The 18,962-nt window shown below is 43.0% G+C and overlaps 1 protein-coding gene across 2 annotated transcripts in view; it reads right to left on the reverse strand.

The window, feature by feature from the left end:
- Positions 1–18,962, reverse strand: part of P2RX7 (purinergic receptor P2X 7) — a 319,484-nt gene that overhangs the window by 97,104 nt on the left and 203,418 nt on the right. For both annotated transcript variants that reach the window (XM_040416069.1, XM_040416068.1), the window contains 4 exons: positions 14,330–14,423; positions 8,620–8,685; positions 8,408–8,530; positions 5,637–5,744 (listed from right to left, as the gene is read on the reverse strand). In XM_040416069.1, the coding sequence (XP_040272003.1) occupies positions 5,637–5,744; positions 8,408–8,530; positions 8,620–8,685; positions 14,330–14,423 (391 nt within the window). The remainder of the gene's footprint in view (positions 1–5,636; positions 5,745–8,407; positions 8,531–8,619; positions 8,686–14,329; positions 14,424–18,962) is intronic.

The raw sequence follows: 18,962 nt of genomic DNA on the forward strand, positions 1-18,962 counted from the left end.
CCGTTTTTTTTTTTACCGTTTACAGGCCTTTTTTTGCGTTCCGTATATGGTCCGTATACGGAACCATTCAATTCAATGGTTCTGCAAAAAAAAAAACTGAATGCACTCTGTATGCATTCCGTTTTCGTATTTCCGTTCCGTTGAAACATAGAACATGTCCTATTATTGCCCACAAATCCCATTCCGTGGCTCCATTCAAGTCAATGGATCCGCAAAAAAAATGGAACACATACGGAAATGCATCCGTATGTCTTCCGTATCCGTTCCGTTTTTGCGGAAATCTATTGAAAATTTTATGTCCAGCCCAATTTTTTCTATGTAATTACTGTATACTGTATATGCCATACAGAAAAACGGAACAGAAACACAACGGAAACAAAATATGGAACAACGGATCTGTGAAAAACGGAGAGGCCTAACTATGTGATTACTATGTCTGGTGCCCGTGTCGGCCGTCTGGGTTGCTCCTCAGGACACGCTTAGCAATATTAATGAGGGAGAGAGGACTCATAATATTGCACCACAAGGCATTTCTAGAGAGAGTTTCCTGCATTCCACTCCTTAGTCTTGCTATGTCCAGAGATGTGTCACCTTCACAGTAAGGCCCCTTTCACATGAACGATCCGGATTAGGTCCAGATACGTTCAGGAAAACTCGCACCATTTCGCAAGCAATTGCAGTCAGTTTTGTCTGCGATTGCGTTCAGTGGTTCCGTTTTATTTTGCGTGGGTGAAATGCGCATTGATGTGTTTTTCACGAGTGTGATAAAAAACGGAAGGTTTACAAACAACATCTCTTAGCAGCCATCCGTGAAAATCGAATCCGCACTTGCTTGCGGACGCGATGCGTTTCTCAAGATGCCCCATTCATTTCTATGGGGTTAGCGTTGCGTGAAAAACGCAGAATATAGAACGTGCTGCGATTTTCACGCAACGCTCAAGTGATGCGTGTAAAACAACGCTCATGTACACCGACCCATTGAAATGAATGGGTCCGGTAGTGCTGGCACAATACGTTCGTGTCACGCATTGCACCCACGCGGAAATCACGCTTGTGTGAAAGGGGCCTAATGCTCACATGCTCCCTTCACAGTGGTAATGCCCAGATGTGCCCCATTCACAGTGGTAATGCCCAGATGTGCCCCATTCACAGTGGTAATGCCCAGATGTGCCCCATTCACAGTGGTAATGCCCAGATGTGCCCCATTCACAGTGGTAATGCTCACATGCCCCCTTCACAGTGATAATGCCCAGATGTGCCCCCTGCACAGGGGTAATGCCCAGATGTGCCCCCTGCACAGGGGTAATGCCCAGATGTGCCCCCTTCACAGGGGTAATACCCAGATGTGCCCCTTTCACAGTAGTAATGCTCACATGTGCCCCCTTCACGGTAAAAATGCCCAGATGTGCCCCCTTTACAGTAAAAATGCCCAAATGTGCCTCCTCACAGAAAAAAATGCCCAGATATTTACCCCTTCACACGTAGTAATGCTCACACGGCACAGTGTTTGCATTACTTTCTGGCAAAGCTAGCTGGTTCTGGCCCGTGAAATTTATACCTTGTCTAGTGTGGCCCTCAGATGAAAAATGGTTGGACAGTGGCGTCGCTACAGGGGGGCAAGGGGGGGGGGGGGGGCAATTGCCCCCCCCCCCCAGGTCATTCCTTGCCCCCCCGGGTGCCCACCCCGCTGATTCACTAATCGCTGCTGCCTGCACCCGGCCGGCCGCCCGCACTACTAACTCAGTGATTCAAGTTAAAGTACAGACACACTACAGAACACAGATACATACACTGTCTCGACATGAGTCACATGACAGATGGGGGTGGAGGCGGCGTTTGGACCCAGCGGACTGCGGAGGCAGAGCGTGCAGGGCGGGCGCAAGCTGGGAGTGTGGCAGCCGCAGAAACGAGTTGACGTCACGGTCGTCACCACGTAAAGCCGCGTGCCTGCCCGCCCACGCGAACGTTTGCTGCCTAACCTGCCTTCATCTTCTGCTCCTGCGTCACTCTGCTGCTAGTCTAGTGAGCCTACTCTGTCTGTGCCTAGGCCTCAGCTTCGGACTGTAGCCTGTTGGACAGGAGAGGAGGACTACTGGGTGCTGTGGCAACTTCCCAACTCTGACTGGCCCTGTCCCTAGAGAAAAGAAAACAAAGTAAGAATAAAAAGTTTTAAAAAAAAAAGTGTGTACCCCTACCCCCACTACCTCGCCTCATGCCTGCTTGCGCCCAGCCCCTCCTCAACCCTGATACCCCTTAGGGGTATCAGGTTACATTATACAGGGGTAATATAACTAAGGACCCCTGTATAATGTCCCCTGATAGCACTGAGTCCTCCTCAGTTATATTACCCTTGTATAATGTACCCTGATACCCCTTGGTTATATTACCCTCTGTATAATGTACCCTGATTACCCTCAGTTATATAACTGAGGGGTATCAGTCAGGGGACATTATGGGTAATATTATAACTAAGGGGTATCAGGGTACATTATACAAGGGTAATATACCTGAGGACTCAGTGCTATCAGGGGACATTATACAGGGGTTCTTAGTTATATTACCCCTGTATAATGTACCCTGAGACCCCTTAGTTATAATATTACCCATAATGTCCCCTGACTGATACCCCTCAGTTATATAACTGAGGGTAATCAGGGTACATTATACAGGGGGTAATATAACCAAGGGGTATCAGGGTACATTATACAGGGGGTAATATAACTTATATTACCACAGTATAATGCCTAATAGGCCTCCTGAGTTATATTACCCTTGTATAATTATGTACCCGGATACCCCTTAGTTATATGATCCCGGCAGGATCATATAACTAAGGGGTATCAGGGTACATTATTATACAGGAGTAATATAACTCAGGAGGCCTATCAGGCATTATATGGTGGTAATATAGCTTACATTACCCCTGTATAATGTCCCATGATAGTGCTCCTCAATTATATTACCCTTGTATAATGTACCCTGATACCCCTCAGTTATATTACTCCTGTGTCATGTACCCTGATATCTCTTAGTTATATTATATAACTAAGGGGTATCAGGGTGCATTATACAGGGGTAACATAACTGAGGAGTGCTATCCTATCAGGGACGTAATACAGGGGTAATGTAAGCTATATTACCCCTTTATAATGTCTGATAGCCCTCAATTATATTACACCCAATGTACCCTGATACCCCTTAATTATATTACCCCGGGGCCAGGGGCGTAGCTGCAGGGGAAGCGGCTGCTTTAGTATTTTTCATTAGTATGATTAGCTGGTGAAAATTATTAGTGACTGTGTATCTTCTGTGCCCCCCCCCCCCCCTATATATTGATCCTAGAGTCGCCACTGTATTAGGATGAGCGACCACAGTAGCGATAGTTGCAATTACATGCAGCAATTACCTCAAATGTATGGGGAAAGTGAGTACTACTGCAGTCCCCATACAGATTGATTGTTTTTGGGCAGCAAATCACTGTTTACACAGAGCAATCTACTGTCCAGAATTTATGATATTTGGGTGCTGCATCAGCAATGCTTTCACTAAATGAATTGGCATTTTCTCATGCATTTGGTGATTGGCAGCACTTTTACACAAGCCAACTATTGGGAATGATAATAAGAATATTTCGGGTACTTTCCGATAGTTGGACTGTGTAAAGGGGCCTGAAATGCAGCTCTCATCTCTTACGTTCAGCAGGGAATTATCAGGGACAATTGCCTGCTTAAGTTGGACCATGTAAAGAGGCCTTTAAAGGGTCTGTACTACCGCACTTCCTATACTAATTGTAAGCATGGGACAAAAAGGTTGGGACCTTAGGATATAAAAGGGTGGGGTTAAAAAGAGCCCACATAGACCTAGAATATGTCCTGAGTTTAACCTCTTCACTGCCACTGATGTAATAGTACATAAGTGGGGCACAATGGGCATATTGAGCGGTTTGCTCGATTCCCCTCCATACAGTGGGCAGATGCTGGCTGTGTAATACAGCTCACACACTTTGGAGATAACTCAGTTCTTAGTCATTTAACCCCTCAGATGTCACAGTCAATAGCGACCATAGCATATGGGTGGTTAAACAGATGAGGGGAACATCCCATTCTCTGATGCGGCAAAATCTTAAGGTAATGATCGATTGCTATGGCAGCCTAGTGTCTTGCTTTTAGACCTGCCATAGCAAACTGCCTGTTTATGGAATAAATTAAAAAAATTCAAATCACACCCCTTTCCCAGTTTTACATATAAAAATAAACAATAAAAAATAAACATAATTTCACACAAGCGTATTCAGTACATGAAATACGCTCTGTGTGACAGCAGCTGTTCCTGCCCAATTGAAGCTGCACTAGTTTATACTCCCATAATGCTGTCAGTACAGTTCAGTACAACTCAGTTCAGTCAGGAAAAAACTGTCACGGTCTCTAACGTGACAGGTGTCAGAAGATCTAAGAGAGGGCTGCACGTGATGTGATCTGACAGCCTCTTTGGTTTCACTTGTTTTCAGTGTTGTTGCTGGTAATGACCACACCTCTTGTCTCAGGTGTAGCTTAGTGGTCATTCCAACTCCTCTATTTAGTCTGGCTTCACCCATCATGCTATGCGGTTGATAGCTTCAGTTTGGTATTGGAAGTGCTGGTGTGGTTCTCTTCTGAGTTCCTGCTCATCCATTTACTTCAGAAGTTAAGTGTTACTCCCCTTTTATATTTTGTTTTTTCCCCTCTGTCTTTTGTTACTAGGCCTCAGGGAGATGCTGGTTCTTTTATTTGAGAAGGAACCTGCCATCTCTAGCCCAGACACTACGGGCAATTCACGGTTTCCAGTGTTTTAGGTTCCAGTGTATGAACATTCCTACCCTCAAGGTCCGTTCATACGCATAGGAGTCAGGGATAGGATTAGGGTTTCCATAGGGTGTGGCCGTTTCCCTTTTTCCTAGCTTTAAGGCCTAGTTCCTTTTCCCTTCCCTCCTGTTCTCGATGTGGTGTTCCCTCCCACATCACTACGTAACAAAAACACCATTATAAACCATTATAATGCCATGCGTTCATGTCACAGGAGCAGTGTTCAGTCTGGGAAATACTGCTGTCACACGGAGCGTATTTCACAGACTGAATACACTTGTGTGAAATTGGCCAATTAGATAGATAGAGGCCAACATTAGCCCCAATGACCATACATCCAATCCCCAGCCTAGTCACTTGTCATTATAATGAGGTAGACATTTTATGAGCACTCTACTCAGTCATTAATGAATTGATCCTGATTTATTATAATTAAAAAGTATGTCTTATCATCTGAAGCAATACATTTTTGTTACAACAGCCACCAAGAGCAATACACTCACTCTCAATAGTGCTGTGCCTATCTTAACACAATACTAGAAGGTGGGAAGTCTTTTTTTTATTTTGAGTGCGAAACTACCCTAGTGAAGCACCACTTCTCTCTTTTTTCTCTTTTATAATAATTTTAGTATTACTTTGTAGGGGAAGTATTTTTTATTTTTTTTGCCCATAGTACAATGCTGGCGACAAGGCGCTGGTTACAAAGCAAATAAAATAGTGTCGGGTCCCTTTTAATATTACTAGGACTCTCGGGTATAGTTGTTCGCAATGTACGTAATTGTAGAAAGAACATACCTTTATTTGATGACCCTTTGTTTCTTGTAAACTTTTACTCAGCTTTGTATCCACCATGATAATATCATTTTGATCCACAAAGGACACAAACTTGAGATCCAGACATGACTAAAAAGTAAGTATATCATGCAGTTAAAATTTATTGTGCAAGCTCTAGGGACCAAATGCAAATTCTGTAATGGGGTCCCCAACTATAAAGCATCATTTATGGGACTAGTCTCCAGAGGCTACTTTCACGTATGCATTAAAGCTATCCGTCAGGCTGTTCTGGCATAGGAACAGCCTGCCAGAGTTCACTGTATCCGTCCGTAGCCGGATAGGATGAGCACCGCCAGACCCCAATGACTATATTGGGACCTGGTGATTATGTAGTCAGTTACCGGCATGAGTGCTGGGATTCAGCAGAACAAAAACTAGTGCTTGCACTAGTGTTTGTTGGGCCAAATCCTGGCACTCATTACAAAAACCGGTTGGAACCCCACTGGGTCCTATTATAGTCAATGGGTTCTGGCGATGAACAGAAGTATCGGGCTATGCATATGTTAAACAAGCCTTAAATGAGGCAGAGCGACCTTCAGTAAATCTGCAACCTCTACATCATAGATAGTTCCATTCTTGTGTATAAAACATTACCCACTTCAGGTATTTAAGGTAATTATGGCTGGAGATTGGCTTTAAAACTGCAGATGTCAATATCTTTCTGCTCCTGGTACAGACTGCTGTGAGTAACATACTGCTGTGGTAGGCTCAGCTCTCATAGGGCACATTTGTTTAGTTAGTGGCCAGATGGAATTCTGGAACTAAAAAGCAATTAAAACTGGTTGCAGCCAGTTGCACACATTGGGCTGGTGTGACCTGTGCCAGAAAGTGCCTAATCCAGGAGACAGCGGTCCAGGAGCTAATCCCTTTAAATACACGGTCGAGTGATATTATAATGACCAGCTAATATCCAGAGTATCCTCCGTGTGCAGCATGGACAGCAACTAGACAGTCTGGGAGTGACTCAATAAGGTCCTCCTGCACTCAAACGCGTGCTTCCCGTTGCTGTATTGCGGACCAAATTTGAGGATCCACAATACACAGGCGGCGTTCCGTGGCCACTCACTTCAATGGGTCTGCAAATCCAGAGATGTGGAATGGTGCGGAACGGAAGCACGGAACGGAACTCTACGGGAGCACTACGGAGTGCTTCCATGGGGTTTTGTCCCGTACTTCCGTTCCGCAAAAAGATAGAACATGTCCTATCTTTTTGCGGAACGGCCGGATCGCGGACCCATTAAAGTGAATGGGTCCGCGATCCGCTGTGGCTGCCCCACGGACCGCAGCACGAACACGGGGCGCATATGTTCGTGTGCAGGAGGCCTTAGAAATACGCTATTCGTAATAGGGCAATGAGGGGCAAAGACGGAATTCCCAGAATTTCAATCATGTGTCTGTGAGTGGTAGAAAACATATGTAGGCTCCTGTGTAGTCAGTAAGCAGTGTGTGTGTGTGTGTGTGTGTGTGTATATATATATATATACATATACACACATACACAGTATATAAACACACACCAGCACTCCTACTAATAACCCTGTCCCTGCTACACATATATGACACACCTAGCCTCAGCCAGCAGACACTGCAGTCACCTATGATTATTGTAGTGAGCTCACTGTCTGCTGGGTCTGTACCGGCTCAGTTTGGTCCCTGGAAGAGTGAATCCCTACCTCTGCAGGTCACTGGTCGGGAGGAAGTTCTTAGAGCAGTGAAGCTCTGCTGAAGTTGCCGGCCCCTCTCTGTAACGGAGCTCTGCTGCTGTAATGATGCTGGATGCATCAGGCAGTGAAGACTGGAGGACAGGTCAGGTCATGGCCCCAAAAATTCAGCTGGTAAATAAGCAGAGCAGGGAACACAGCATCTCCCTGATTATTTACCATCTTGGCATCTTGGGCAGATGGCAGCAGCTGCACGGGCCAGGAGGAAGGGAGCTGTGCATTTTAGGTCGGAAAGGGGGCGGGGCCATTCAGCCTGGCCGGGCCCTTCACACTCACGGGCCCCATAGCAACTGCCTAGTCTGCCTCATGGACTCCATTTCTACAGAGACTCATCTAAAGGTCTTATCAGCTGTATTCAGGATCATAATCCATGACAAATAGAACAGTTAGGAGGCAGAGGAAGCTCTTTTGCTCAGTGTTTTGAAGTAACTTGTCCTTTTGTGTGATTAGGATAGATTTTTATTTTTCCTGATTGTTTCCTAGACAAAATGAGCCATTATAATTAATCAAATGTATTTGGGAATATATTTATAATAAAGAATTATTTAAGTATTTTTAGTCATTCTAGTATCTGAATTACCAAAGAACAACATTATGACCAAGCACTGTACATGTAAAACTTTTCACTTCGAAGGTGTGCTGTTCTCTGTAAATAAGGGATGTGCTTTTCTAACAGGCTCCTAGTCTAGAGAAGAGACAGGTAGTGCCATGGCCTGTGGGAGCTGCAGAACCATATGTATGGTGTGAACTCTTGAGTACTGTGTAGTTAGTGGCCAGACAGCCTGGGATTTGTGCTGTATCCTGTATGTGAATTGGACTCAAATCTACCATGTTGGAGTGTCCTCTTGATATATACCAACTGGCTCATCAAGAAGAGGGTGATCCCAGAAATCTAAGTGACCCCCAAGTTGTCACAGTATATATACATGAATATTATATACAAACGTTGGCTACAGACATTAGACTAAAACATTTAGTAAATATTTAAAATGAATAACATAAATTGATTACTTTGAAGACACTGGGGCCTTCTATTTCTTTATACTTCTGCTCATCATAGTACTTCTGTCCTGAGTTCAGACTGCAGCAACATTGATAATATTGGCTTATGAGGAGATCAATCACTACTGAAGCCTACATGTAATAAACAAGAATAAAAGATAATGATATAAGTTGTTTTAGTTTAGATTACATTCTTAAACAGGTTTAAATGAAACACTCACCAGTCCAAAGTAGGATAGATAGGATCCAATGAATATCACCAATTCTAAAAATCTGAACTGTCCGCCCTGCACAGAGACAAATATCAAATTTATCACAAGTTCATGTTTTGTTCAAACATTTATGAAGTCATCATGATCATCATTTCAATCTACTTATAGGGGCGGATTTACTAACATTACCATATTACAGCACATTCAACAAAGTCAATAGATACTTTAAAAAAATATTTTTATAAATAAGTCAAGAACAAATTCTTAACTTCCAGCATGATCTAATTGCCCATAATAAAAGGTTTTCCAGGACACCTATATTGATGACCTATCCTCAGGATAGGTCATCATTATCTGATTGATGGGGGTTTAACTCCTGGCACACCTGATGATCACCTGTTTGAAGAGGCAGAAGTACTCTGGGGAGGCCTGTGGCCTCCTCACAGCTAACCAAGCACAGTGCTGTACATTTTATAGCGGTTGTGCTTGGTATTGCAGTTAAGGACCATTCAGTTGAATGGGACTGAGCTGCAACTAGGTCATGTGATCAATGAATGTGACATCACTGGCCTAGGAAGAGTCCAATGCACTCACAGGAGCTGATTACCAGGCCCCCACTATCATATATTGGTGACCAATTCTGAAGATAAAAACCGACACAAAAATCATAAACACATCCTGCATGATATGATAGATAAATACATAAATGTACATGGCTACAATTAAAGACAAAACACAACAGCACTCTCAAAACTCTAAATGCAAAATAATACAAAAGCACTCTCAAAACTCTAAATGCTAAATTGTAGCTGCCCAGCTAAGACCTGTCCTAGGTTGCTTATATAGCTTAGGCTACTTTCACACTAGCGTTCAGGGCTCTGCTTGTGAGCTCCGTTTGAAGGCTCTCACAAGCGGCCCCGAACGCATCCGTCCAGCCCCAATGCATTCTGAGTGGATGCGGATCCGCTCAGAATGCATCAGTCTGGCTCCGCTTGGCCTCCGTTCTGCTCAGCAGGCGGACATCCGAATGCAGCTTGCAGCGTTCGGGTGTCCGCCTGGCCGTGCGGAGCCAAACGGATCCGTCCAGACGTACAATGTAAGTCAATGGGGACGGATCAGTTTGAAGTTGACACAATATGGTGCAATTTCAAACGGATCCGCCCCCCATTGACTTTCAATGTAAAGTCTGGACGGATCCGTCTGACTAACTTTCACACTTAGAATTTTTTCTGAACTATAATGCAGACGGATCCGTTCTGAACGGATCCCAACGTTTTCATTATAGGAGCAGATCGGTCTGTGCAGACACCAGAGGGATCCGCTCTGAACGCAAGTGTGAAAGTAGCCTTATATGTTTATACCTCTCTCTCTCTCTCTCTTTGATATATATATATATATATATATCAAACGAATGATGAGGCAGCACTTCCAGTATAAGGTGAACGGGTGAGGACCCCAAACTTTATTCAAGCGACGTTTCGGCCTGCTCAATGAGGCCTTTCTCGGCGCCGAGAAAGGCCTCATTGAGCAGGCCGAAACGTCGCTTGAATAAAGTTTGGGGCCCTCACCCGTTCACCTTATACTGGAAGTGCTGCCTCATCATTCGTTTGATATATTTCGTAGAGGAAGAGCCGACCTCTGTGGGGAGTTTGCACCCGGTACATCTCATCTGACTGTGCTGCTGCACTATTTGTATTTTTATATATATATATATATATATATATATACTGTATATATACACTCACCTAAAGAATTATTAGGAACACCATACTAATACGGTGTTGGACCCCCTTTTGCCTTCAGAACTGCCTTAATTCTACGTGGCATTGATTCAACAAGGTGCTGATAGCATTCTTTAGAAATGTTGGCCCATATTGATAGGATAGCATCTTGCAGTTGATGGAGATTTGAGGGATGCACATCCAGGGCACGAAGCTCCCATTCCACCACATCCCAAAGATGCTATATTGGGTTGAGATCTGGTGACTGTGGGGGCCATTTTAGTACAGTGAACTCATTGTCATGTTCAAGAAACCAATTTGAAATGATTCGAGCTATGTGACATGGTGCATTATCCTGCTGGAAGTAGCCATCAGAGGATGGATACATGTTCTCATTCTGTTTACGCCAAATTCGGACTCTACCATTTGAATGTCTCAACAGAAATCGCGACTCATCAGGCCAGGCAACATTTTTCCAGTCTTCAGCAGTCCAATTTTGGTGAGCTCGTGCAAATTGTAGCCTCTTTTTCCTATTTGTAGTGGAGATGAGTGGTACCCGGTGGGGTCTTCTGCTGTTGTAGCCCATCCGCCTCAAGGTTGTGCATGTTGTGGCTTCACAAATGCTTTGCTGCATACCTCGGTTGTAACGAGTGGTTATTTCAGTCAACGTTGCTCTTCTATCAGCTTGAATCAGTCGGCCCATTCTCCTCTGACCTCTAGCATCCACAAGGCATTTTTGCCCACAGGACTGCCGCATACTGGATGTTTTTCCCTTTTTACACCATTCTTTGTAAACCCTAGAAATGGTTGTGCGTGAAAATCCCAGTAACTGAGCAGATTGTGAAATACTCAGACCGGCCCGTCTGGCATCAAAAACCATGCCACGCTCAAAATTGCTTAAATCACCTTTCTTTCCCATTCTGACATTCAGTTTGGAGTTTAGGAGATTGTCTTGACCAGGACCACACCCCTAAATGCATTGAAGCAACTGCCATATGATTGGTTGACTAGATAATTGCATTAATGAGAAATAGAACAGGTGTTCCTAATAATTCTTTAGGTGAGTGTATAGTGACACCACGAGGGGTTGTGTCTGGCAAGGCAGGTATTTTCCTCCCAGCATGTGCGGCTGGGCTGGTTTCCAGCCAGGTGAGGTCAAATACCGGACCGGAGTTTAAGTGCTGTCCGGATTTTGGCAGCACTTGGCTGTCCTTAAATAGGCAGCTGGGCTCAGCAGAGATGTCTCTGTTTTTGGGATCTGAGGCTTTGTGCCGTACTGGAAGGCTTAGAGCCTCATGCTGGGGAAACAGGTCCCCTAAAGCCTGCTGTGGACTACTGGAGGCAGAACTGCTAGCAAGATGACTTGTGTTATATGAACTTTCCATTGTGTGTGAATTAACATCAAGACTGCAAAGTTACGTGCTGTTTTGTGCAATTGCCTCAAGTGTGAATAAACACTGACGTTTTGCGTTAAGAACTTGTATTTTGCCTCTATACTGTGCTCGTTTACCCTATCTACCAGAGCTAAACCCCACAATATATATACTAATACTGTATTTGATATGATAAATAATAGCAAATATATTTTGGTCAAAAATATCTGAACCCACCTACAGTACCTGGCCAGATGACCTCATTCCAGGCAGGAACCTACTCTAAATTTAATACCTACTGTATCTCTATGCTAGTGGGCATTTACGTTCAGGAGAGCAGAACCTGCACATATACTGTGTTGCTATTTGTTACCTCTGCGTGCATTTACGCATCCAATGACAGGAAGAGCAAATGCTATCACCTAAATAGAGTAGGTTTTTGCCTGGTAAGAGTTCACATTGCCAGGGTAGGTGGGCTCAGATGTTTCTTCATCAAAATACAGTATATTTGCCAAGAACCTCTGTTTTCTGTTTTATTCTTTGTAGTACATACTCGGAGGTGTGACTACATCAAAGTCTGAATGCACTCCTATTATCTCACCTATTCCACATGCTGGTTTTAATTAGGTGAAATGAGTTTGCTCTTTGTCTCATTGGATGCTTAAATGCACATAGAGGTAACAAGTAGCAACAGGTTCTGTTCTCCTGACTGTAGGTGACCACTGGCATAGAGATAGGTATTAAATAGAGTAGGTTGCTGCCTGGAATGAGCTCACCTTGCCAGGTAGGTGGGCTCAGATATTTTTTATCAAAATATATTTGCTAACAACCTATTATTTTTTTTTTATTACATGCAGTATTAGTTAATATACAGATTCGCATTTAAAGTTTTGAGAGTGCTGTTGTGTTCTGTCTATCCTGACAGAATCCTATCTCCTGATTTCTCCAGAAAATTCTTGGTGCAAGAACAATGCAGATGCCTACTATCATAATGGTTTATTAACCTAAAAACAGATCTTAGCTATTTTTATTGAATACAGTCACATACAATTATGATTGCTTCTGTATAATATATGGCTACTGATAGTATTGATTCTTGTATGTTCACAACATGGCTGTTTCTTACTTCCTTGTTTTGCTATGTCTTTTTGTAGTATGGAATTGCTCCTCCTGGTATACGGATGTGTTTTCATGTTAGTTTTCATGCTATGATTAGGAGCACAGTATGCACTTGAAATATGTAAGCAGTTATAAATGTTTCTAATTATTTACTTTCAATGGATTTAATAAAAGCTTTTGAAAGTCCTTGGAGTATCCTGAGGATAGGTCATCAATATAGGAGTCTCAGAAAACCCCTTTAACTCCTGACTGCCATACCACGGCATTGTGAAGTACCTATTGCTCCATATTAACTGAGTTATCCAGGATTAGAAAAACATAGCTGCTTTATTCCAAAACAGCCCTACATGTGTCCATTGGTTGTGCCTGGCATTGTAGCTCAGCTCCATTGAATGAATTGGGCTGAACTGTGATACCACACACAACCTGTGAAAAGGTGTGGGATACTGTTTTGTCTAGTCCTAGATAGCCGCTTTAGGGAGCCACAGACAGCCAAGAACACTGCTTTGTTGTGGCCGTACTTGATACATGAGGTACTGATACATGTATTCATTTCCTGACCAACATATGCAAAATGAGAGAACTGGAGCAACGCCTGTTGTTAAAGGGTTTCTATCACTTCGTATGACATATTTAGCTGTCAGACACTAGCGATCCGCTAGTGTCTGCTCTGGCCAACCATCCTAATATAACAGCTTTTGGGGCAGCCGTTTTGCTAAAAAAATAACTTTTATAGATATGCTAATGAGCCTCTAGGTGCTATGTGGGCGTCATTAGCACCTAGAGGCTCCGTCTACCTTCATACACTGCCAGCGCGTCCCTCCAGCCCGCCCATCTCCTGCTGAATGCGATCCTCCGTGTGACGCAAGGGACGAATTCTCGCGCATGCGCCGTGCGCGGCTGTATTCGGCGCATGCGCAGTGAATGTCTGACCGCTTCCCTGATCAGACATCTCCACTGCGCCTGCGCCGATGACGTCATAGTGCTCCAAGGAACAGGCGCAGTGGAGATGTCTGAGCAGGGAAGCGGTCAGACATTCACTGCGCATGCGCCGAATACAGCCGTGCACGGCGCATGCGCGAGAATTCTTCCCTTGCGTCACACGGAGGATCGCATTCAGGAGGACATGGGCGGGCTGGAGGGACGCGCTGGGCGGCGGCTGTTTATGAAGGTAGACGGAGCCTCTAGGTGCTAATGACGTCCACATAGCACCTAGAGGCTCATTAGCATATTTATAAAAGTTATTTTTTTAGCAAAACGGCTGCCCCAAAAGCTGTTATATTAGGATGGTTGGCCAGAGCAGACACTAGCGGATCGCTAGTCTGAGAGATAATTATGTCATACGAAGTGATAGAAACCCTTTAAACTCAGTTTTCTAGAATCACATTCAGCAATATACAAATAAGCCATTATGTCCTGGTCTGTCGGACGTGACGAATTACATCCTACTGGAATGTTTATTACTGGCTTAAAACCTAGTTACTTAAAAATAAATGAAATCATTACTGTGCCATAGACTTGAATGTCAAATCGTATCCCATATGCCTTTATTAGAGTCCTCTGCTCTGTCTGATCTGCGGCCTTGTAGTACTTTGCAAATCTGTAGGCAAGGAACATTTTAAATTTTCCAAGTACATAGTAAATGAAAAAATAATATAGACAAAAAGTTACTCAAATGCACATTAAAGCTATTTGTGCAGTAATTTATTCTGCTAACATATAAAAGACATTTTGGGTAGAAATGTTCAGTCTATAAACCTCTTAAAATTGGAAAAAAGCTATATTCTAAAATCATTAGACTGCACTCAGCACATATACCAAAGGCTCCACAATTCGGGCAACAATTAGATATAAAACTAAACATGTTTTCAAAATATAAATACTTATTCTCCATTATTGAAAATGAAAAAAATCTGAAGTATCTTAGCTGTTGATTAGGAACTAAAGATGAGCGAATCAGTTTGTAACAAACCAGGTTAGTTACGAAATTTCCAAAATTTTGTCCAGCATACCAACCTGAAGCTTTTTAGGTTTGCTTAGATGAATCCAGTATAACAGCATACAGAGCCATTTTACCACACAAGTCGGCAGGAAAAAGCAAGAGGTATGGAAGAAAAAGGATGTTCACATGAGACTAAGGGGAAGTGGGGGCAGGGCTTGTCCTGGTTGGCTCACAGGCAGACAGCCTGGATAAGTCAATCACTGCTACAGCAGGCAAGGAGGAGCCCTTGCAGAATGAGCAAAACATTATTCTGTGTTGGGTTGTGAATGAGTGAATGGGTCTATGCCGTATTTGACAGAAAACAGTCTTAGGGACAGTGTACAGTAATCTCACAGAATGACAATTGAAAATGTTCTGTTCCTAAATTAATAAGGCTCACTGCCTAAAACAAAAATGGTGCACAGGATAGACTGGGCTGCTGTGATTGTGCAGTCCCAGTCATGCAACCACTCAGCACCATATCAGAACAAGGCAATAGTCACTGTTCTGGATAAATATAGGGTGCCTAAATTGTAAAGGGGTCCAATTCAGTGTTCCGGGATAGGCACAATGGTGTCAATGGTTCCAATGACACCATTGTGCCTAGCCCTAACCTTACAAGAGGAACCCCATAATAAATACAAATAAAAAACACTGACACAATTGCCATTTTTACCCCTTCACCTCCACAAAAAATGTTAAAAAAAGTGATCAAAAAGACGTATGTACCCCAAAATAATACCAATAAAAACTATAGCCCGTCCTGCAAAAAACAAGCCCCTACACAGCTTCATTGGTGAAAAAATAAAAAAAGTTATGGGCTTTAGTATATGACGATGCAAAATCTAATTTATTTTTAACACAAAAGTGATTTTATGCTGAAAAAGTAGTAAAACATAAAAAAACAATATTAATTTGATATCGCCATAACTTTATCAACCCACAGAATAAAATTACAATATCATATTTCCTGCAAGAGGAACCCCATAAAAAGTAAAAATAAAAAACACTGACACAATTGCCATTTTACCTACTTCACCTCCACAAAAAATGTTATAAAAAGTGATCAAAAAGACACATGTACCCCAATATGACACCAATAAAAACTACAGCCTGTCCCGCAAAAAACAAGCCCTCACACAGCTACATTGGTGAAAAAGTTAAAATGTTATGGCCCCTGAAAACTATTTCAGCAAATTATATGCAAGAAAATCCCGATGCCACTCCTTCCCTTCTGAATGATGCCATGTCCCCAAACAGCAGTTTATGACCACATGTGTGGTGTTGCCGTATTCAAGAAAAAAAATGAGTAAAAAATTATAGGGTGCATTTGCTCCTGTTAGCTCCTGTGAAAAAAAAATTGGGACTAAAGCAACATTATATTGGAAATACAAGTTAATTTTTACAGCCATGTGTTTCTTAATTCTATGAAACACTTGTTGGCCCAAAGCATTCACTTCACTGCTAGATTTATTCCTTGAGAGGTGTAGTTTCCAAAATGGGGTCACTTTTGGGGGTTTTCTTTCTAGGGGTACCTCAGGGTCTCTTCAAATGTGACATGGCACCTGAAAACCATTCCGGCAAAATCTGCCATCCGTTAACAATATGGCGCTCTTTTCTTTCTGTGCCCTGCCGTGTGACCATACAGCAGGTTACGACCACATATGGGGTGTATCTGTAAACTGCACAATCAGGGTAACAGATATTGAGGTTTGACTGTTAACCCTTGCTGTGTTACAATTTTTTTTTATTAAAATGGAAAATCTGCACACAAAAAAAATTTAATTTAAAAATTTCCCCTCCATTTTGCTTTAATTCTTGTGGAAAACCTAAAGGGTTTGAATAACTTGTGGGGGGCAGTTTCAAAAACGGGGTCATTTATTGGTGGTTTCTACTATGTAAGCCCAAAAGTGACTTTATAACTGAACTGGTCCTTATAAAAATGGGTTTTGGCAATTTTCTTAAACACTTTTAAATTTTCTTCTAAACTTCTATGCCTTCTAACGTCCTAAAAAATGAAATAATATTTAGAAAATGATGCAAACAAAAAGTAGACATATGGGGAATGCAATAACTATTTTATGAAATATCACTATCCGTTTTAAAAGCATAGCAATTCTAATTTGGAAAATAGCTATAAAACGTATCAACTCAAATTCACCACTAACATGAAGTATGATTTGTCATGATAAAACACTTTCAGAATGGCTTGGATAAGTAAAAGCGTTCCAAAGTTGGTACAAGATAAACTGACACGTCAGATTTGAAAAATGGGGTGTGAGGAATATGGATTAATATTTACTGTCAGCCATGTCCTCACACCCCCATGTACTGACAGATAGCAGCGGTAGTGACCTCCACAGGAGGGCCCTGCTTCCCTGCTTCAAAGCCCCAGGCCTCTTGGCATACTCAGTGTACATGCAAAATTAGTTTCCACCCCCCCAGGGGGTCCAGGCTTCAAGGAGAAGGTCACACCTCACCTTCACCAGTTTGGAGCCAACGGAATATTGCAGGAAAACCCCTAGCAGGGGGTATCTGCCTTTGCCCAGGATCAATGAGACCTCCCAGACATATTGGCACCTACCTTTCATAAGGAATTATGAACCGCCTGGCCATCGCAGGCGCAAACCAGATACATATTTGTGTCCCGGTGGCCACGAGGTACGTTCCCATGGTCTTTGTTCAATGAGACTAGGTCAGGGTAGAGAGATATCCATATCTCCCCCTAGAAACCACATAACGGTACCAGGTTTGGGCTCTACTGGTAGCCGGAACCCAGGCAGGTCCATTGGTCCCAGAACCATCTCCCTATGACCCTCTGGTCTGGAGTTATGAACCCTAAAGGATTTTGTGGGTCAGTTGCTGCCAGCCCAGAAGAGGTGGAGTGGACCCCTCCCTGAGGCTGGGAGGGGAGGGGCCGGCTACGGGTTAAAAGTCTGGGGCCAGCAAGTAGGCGGGTCTTTCTCTGAAGAGGGGTCGCATCCTACACATGTGTTTAGAGGGACCCAGGAAATAGCTGAGTTCATGGCCCTTCATGTGGACTGCAGCAAAGAACATCTCCAAGGAACTTTCATCATACTTGGTAACTGACTTTTACCCTGCTTAACCCTGTTGTAACCATATAACCTGTAATCTGTAACCTCAGACCACTGTATATATTGCATTTTTGAAAGCTGAAATATTTAAATTATCTGTTAAACAAACTCCAGCTAGGACTGCTGCAATGCCACTGCCACAGAGGACCCCCAGAAATGGCAGATGGGTTAATGTAGGTTCTGGAAGTCTTAGAGTGGTGGATAGAAGACATGTCCCACAGTCGGTGGTTCTCCATAATTCATTTGCAGCACTCTCAGAATGTAAGGACAACATGGATATGGACTCAAGCACAGAGGGTGAGAAACCATCGACTCCTATGTCTAATGTATGCAACAAAAAAGATAAAGTGAAGTCTCAAAGGATGCAGCTGTTGCTGGGTGATTCAATCATAAGAAGTGTGGAGCTTAAAGAAAATGGTTTTGTGAGATGTCTCCCTGGGGCTACTGCTAGAAGAGATAGAAGACGTATTATTAATATTGTTAAGCAAGCAAAGCAGGAAGGGGACGTGGATGTTCTTGTCCATCTAGGGACAAATGACCTGGCTTGCAATGAAGTGTCAGAGGTGAAAAAATCTTTTATCACACTTGGTAATGACGTACAGGATTTTGCATCCACCATTTCATTTTCTGAAGTTCTGCCTGTGCATAATGTTCAGAATGATAGGCAGAGGCGCATAAAGGAGTTCAACATATGGCTTGGTAAATGGTGTCAAGAGCAAGGATTTGGCTTTGTTTCTCATGATAGCTCTACTTGGAATAGAAAGGAACTGTACAAAAAAGATGGTTTGCATCTTTCTCTCAAAGGAACAAATGTACTTAGTGAACAACTCCAAGAATTTGCGAAAGAGTATTTAAACTAGGAAGGGGGGGCAAAAGAGTGAAAATAAAAGAGTCCAATTGCCCCCCGAAACAATGCCAGAACAGGTCAGAAGCACAGAGGTTAAGAAATGATAAGCTCAGAGTCCTGTCTACAAATGCTCGCAGTTTAGGTAAAAAAATCAATGAACTTGGGTCAATAATGGCATCTGAGAATGTAGATTTAGTGGCTGTTACGGAGACATGG

The sequence above is a fragment of the Bufo bufo genome, chromosome 2, assembly GCF_905171765.1.
Source record: "Bufo bufo chromosome 2, aBufBuf1.1, whole genome shotgun sequence".
Classification (NCBI taxonomy): Eukaryota; Metazoa; Chordata; class Amphibia; order Anura; family Bufonidae; genus Bufo; species Bufo bufo.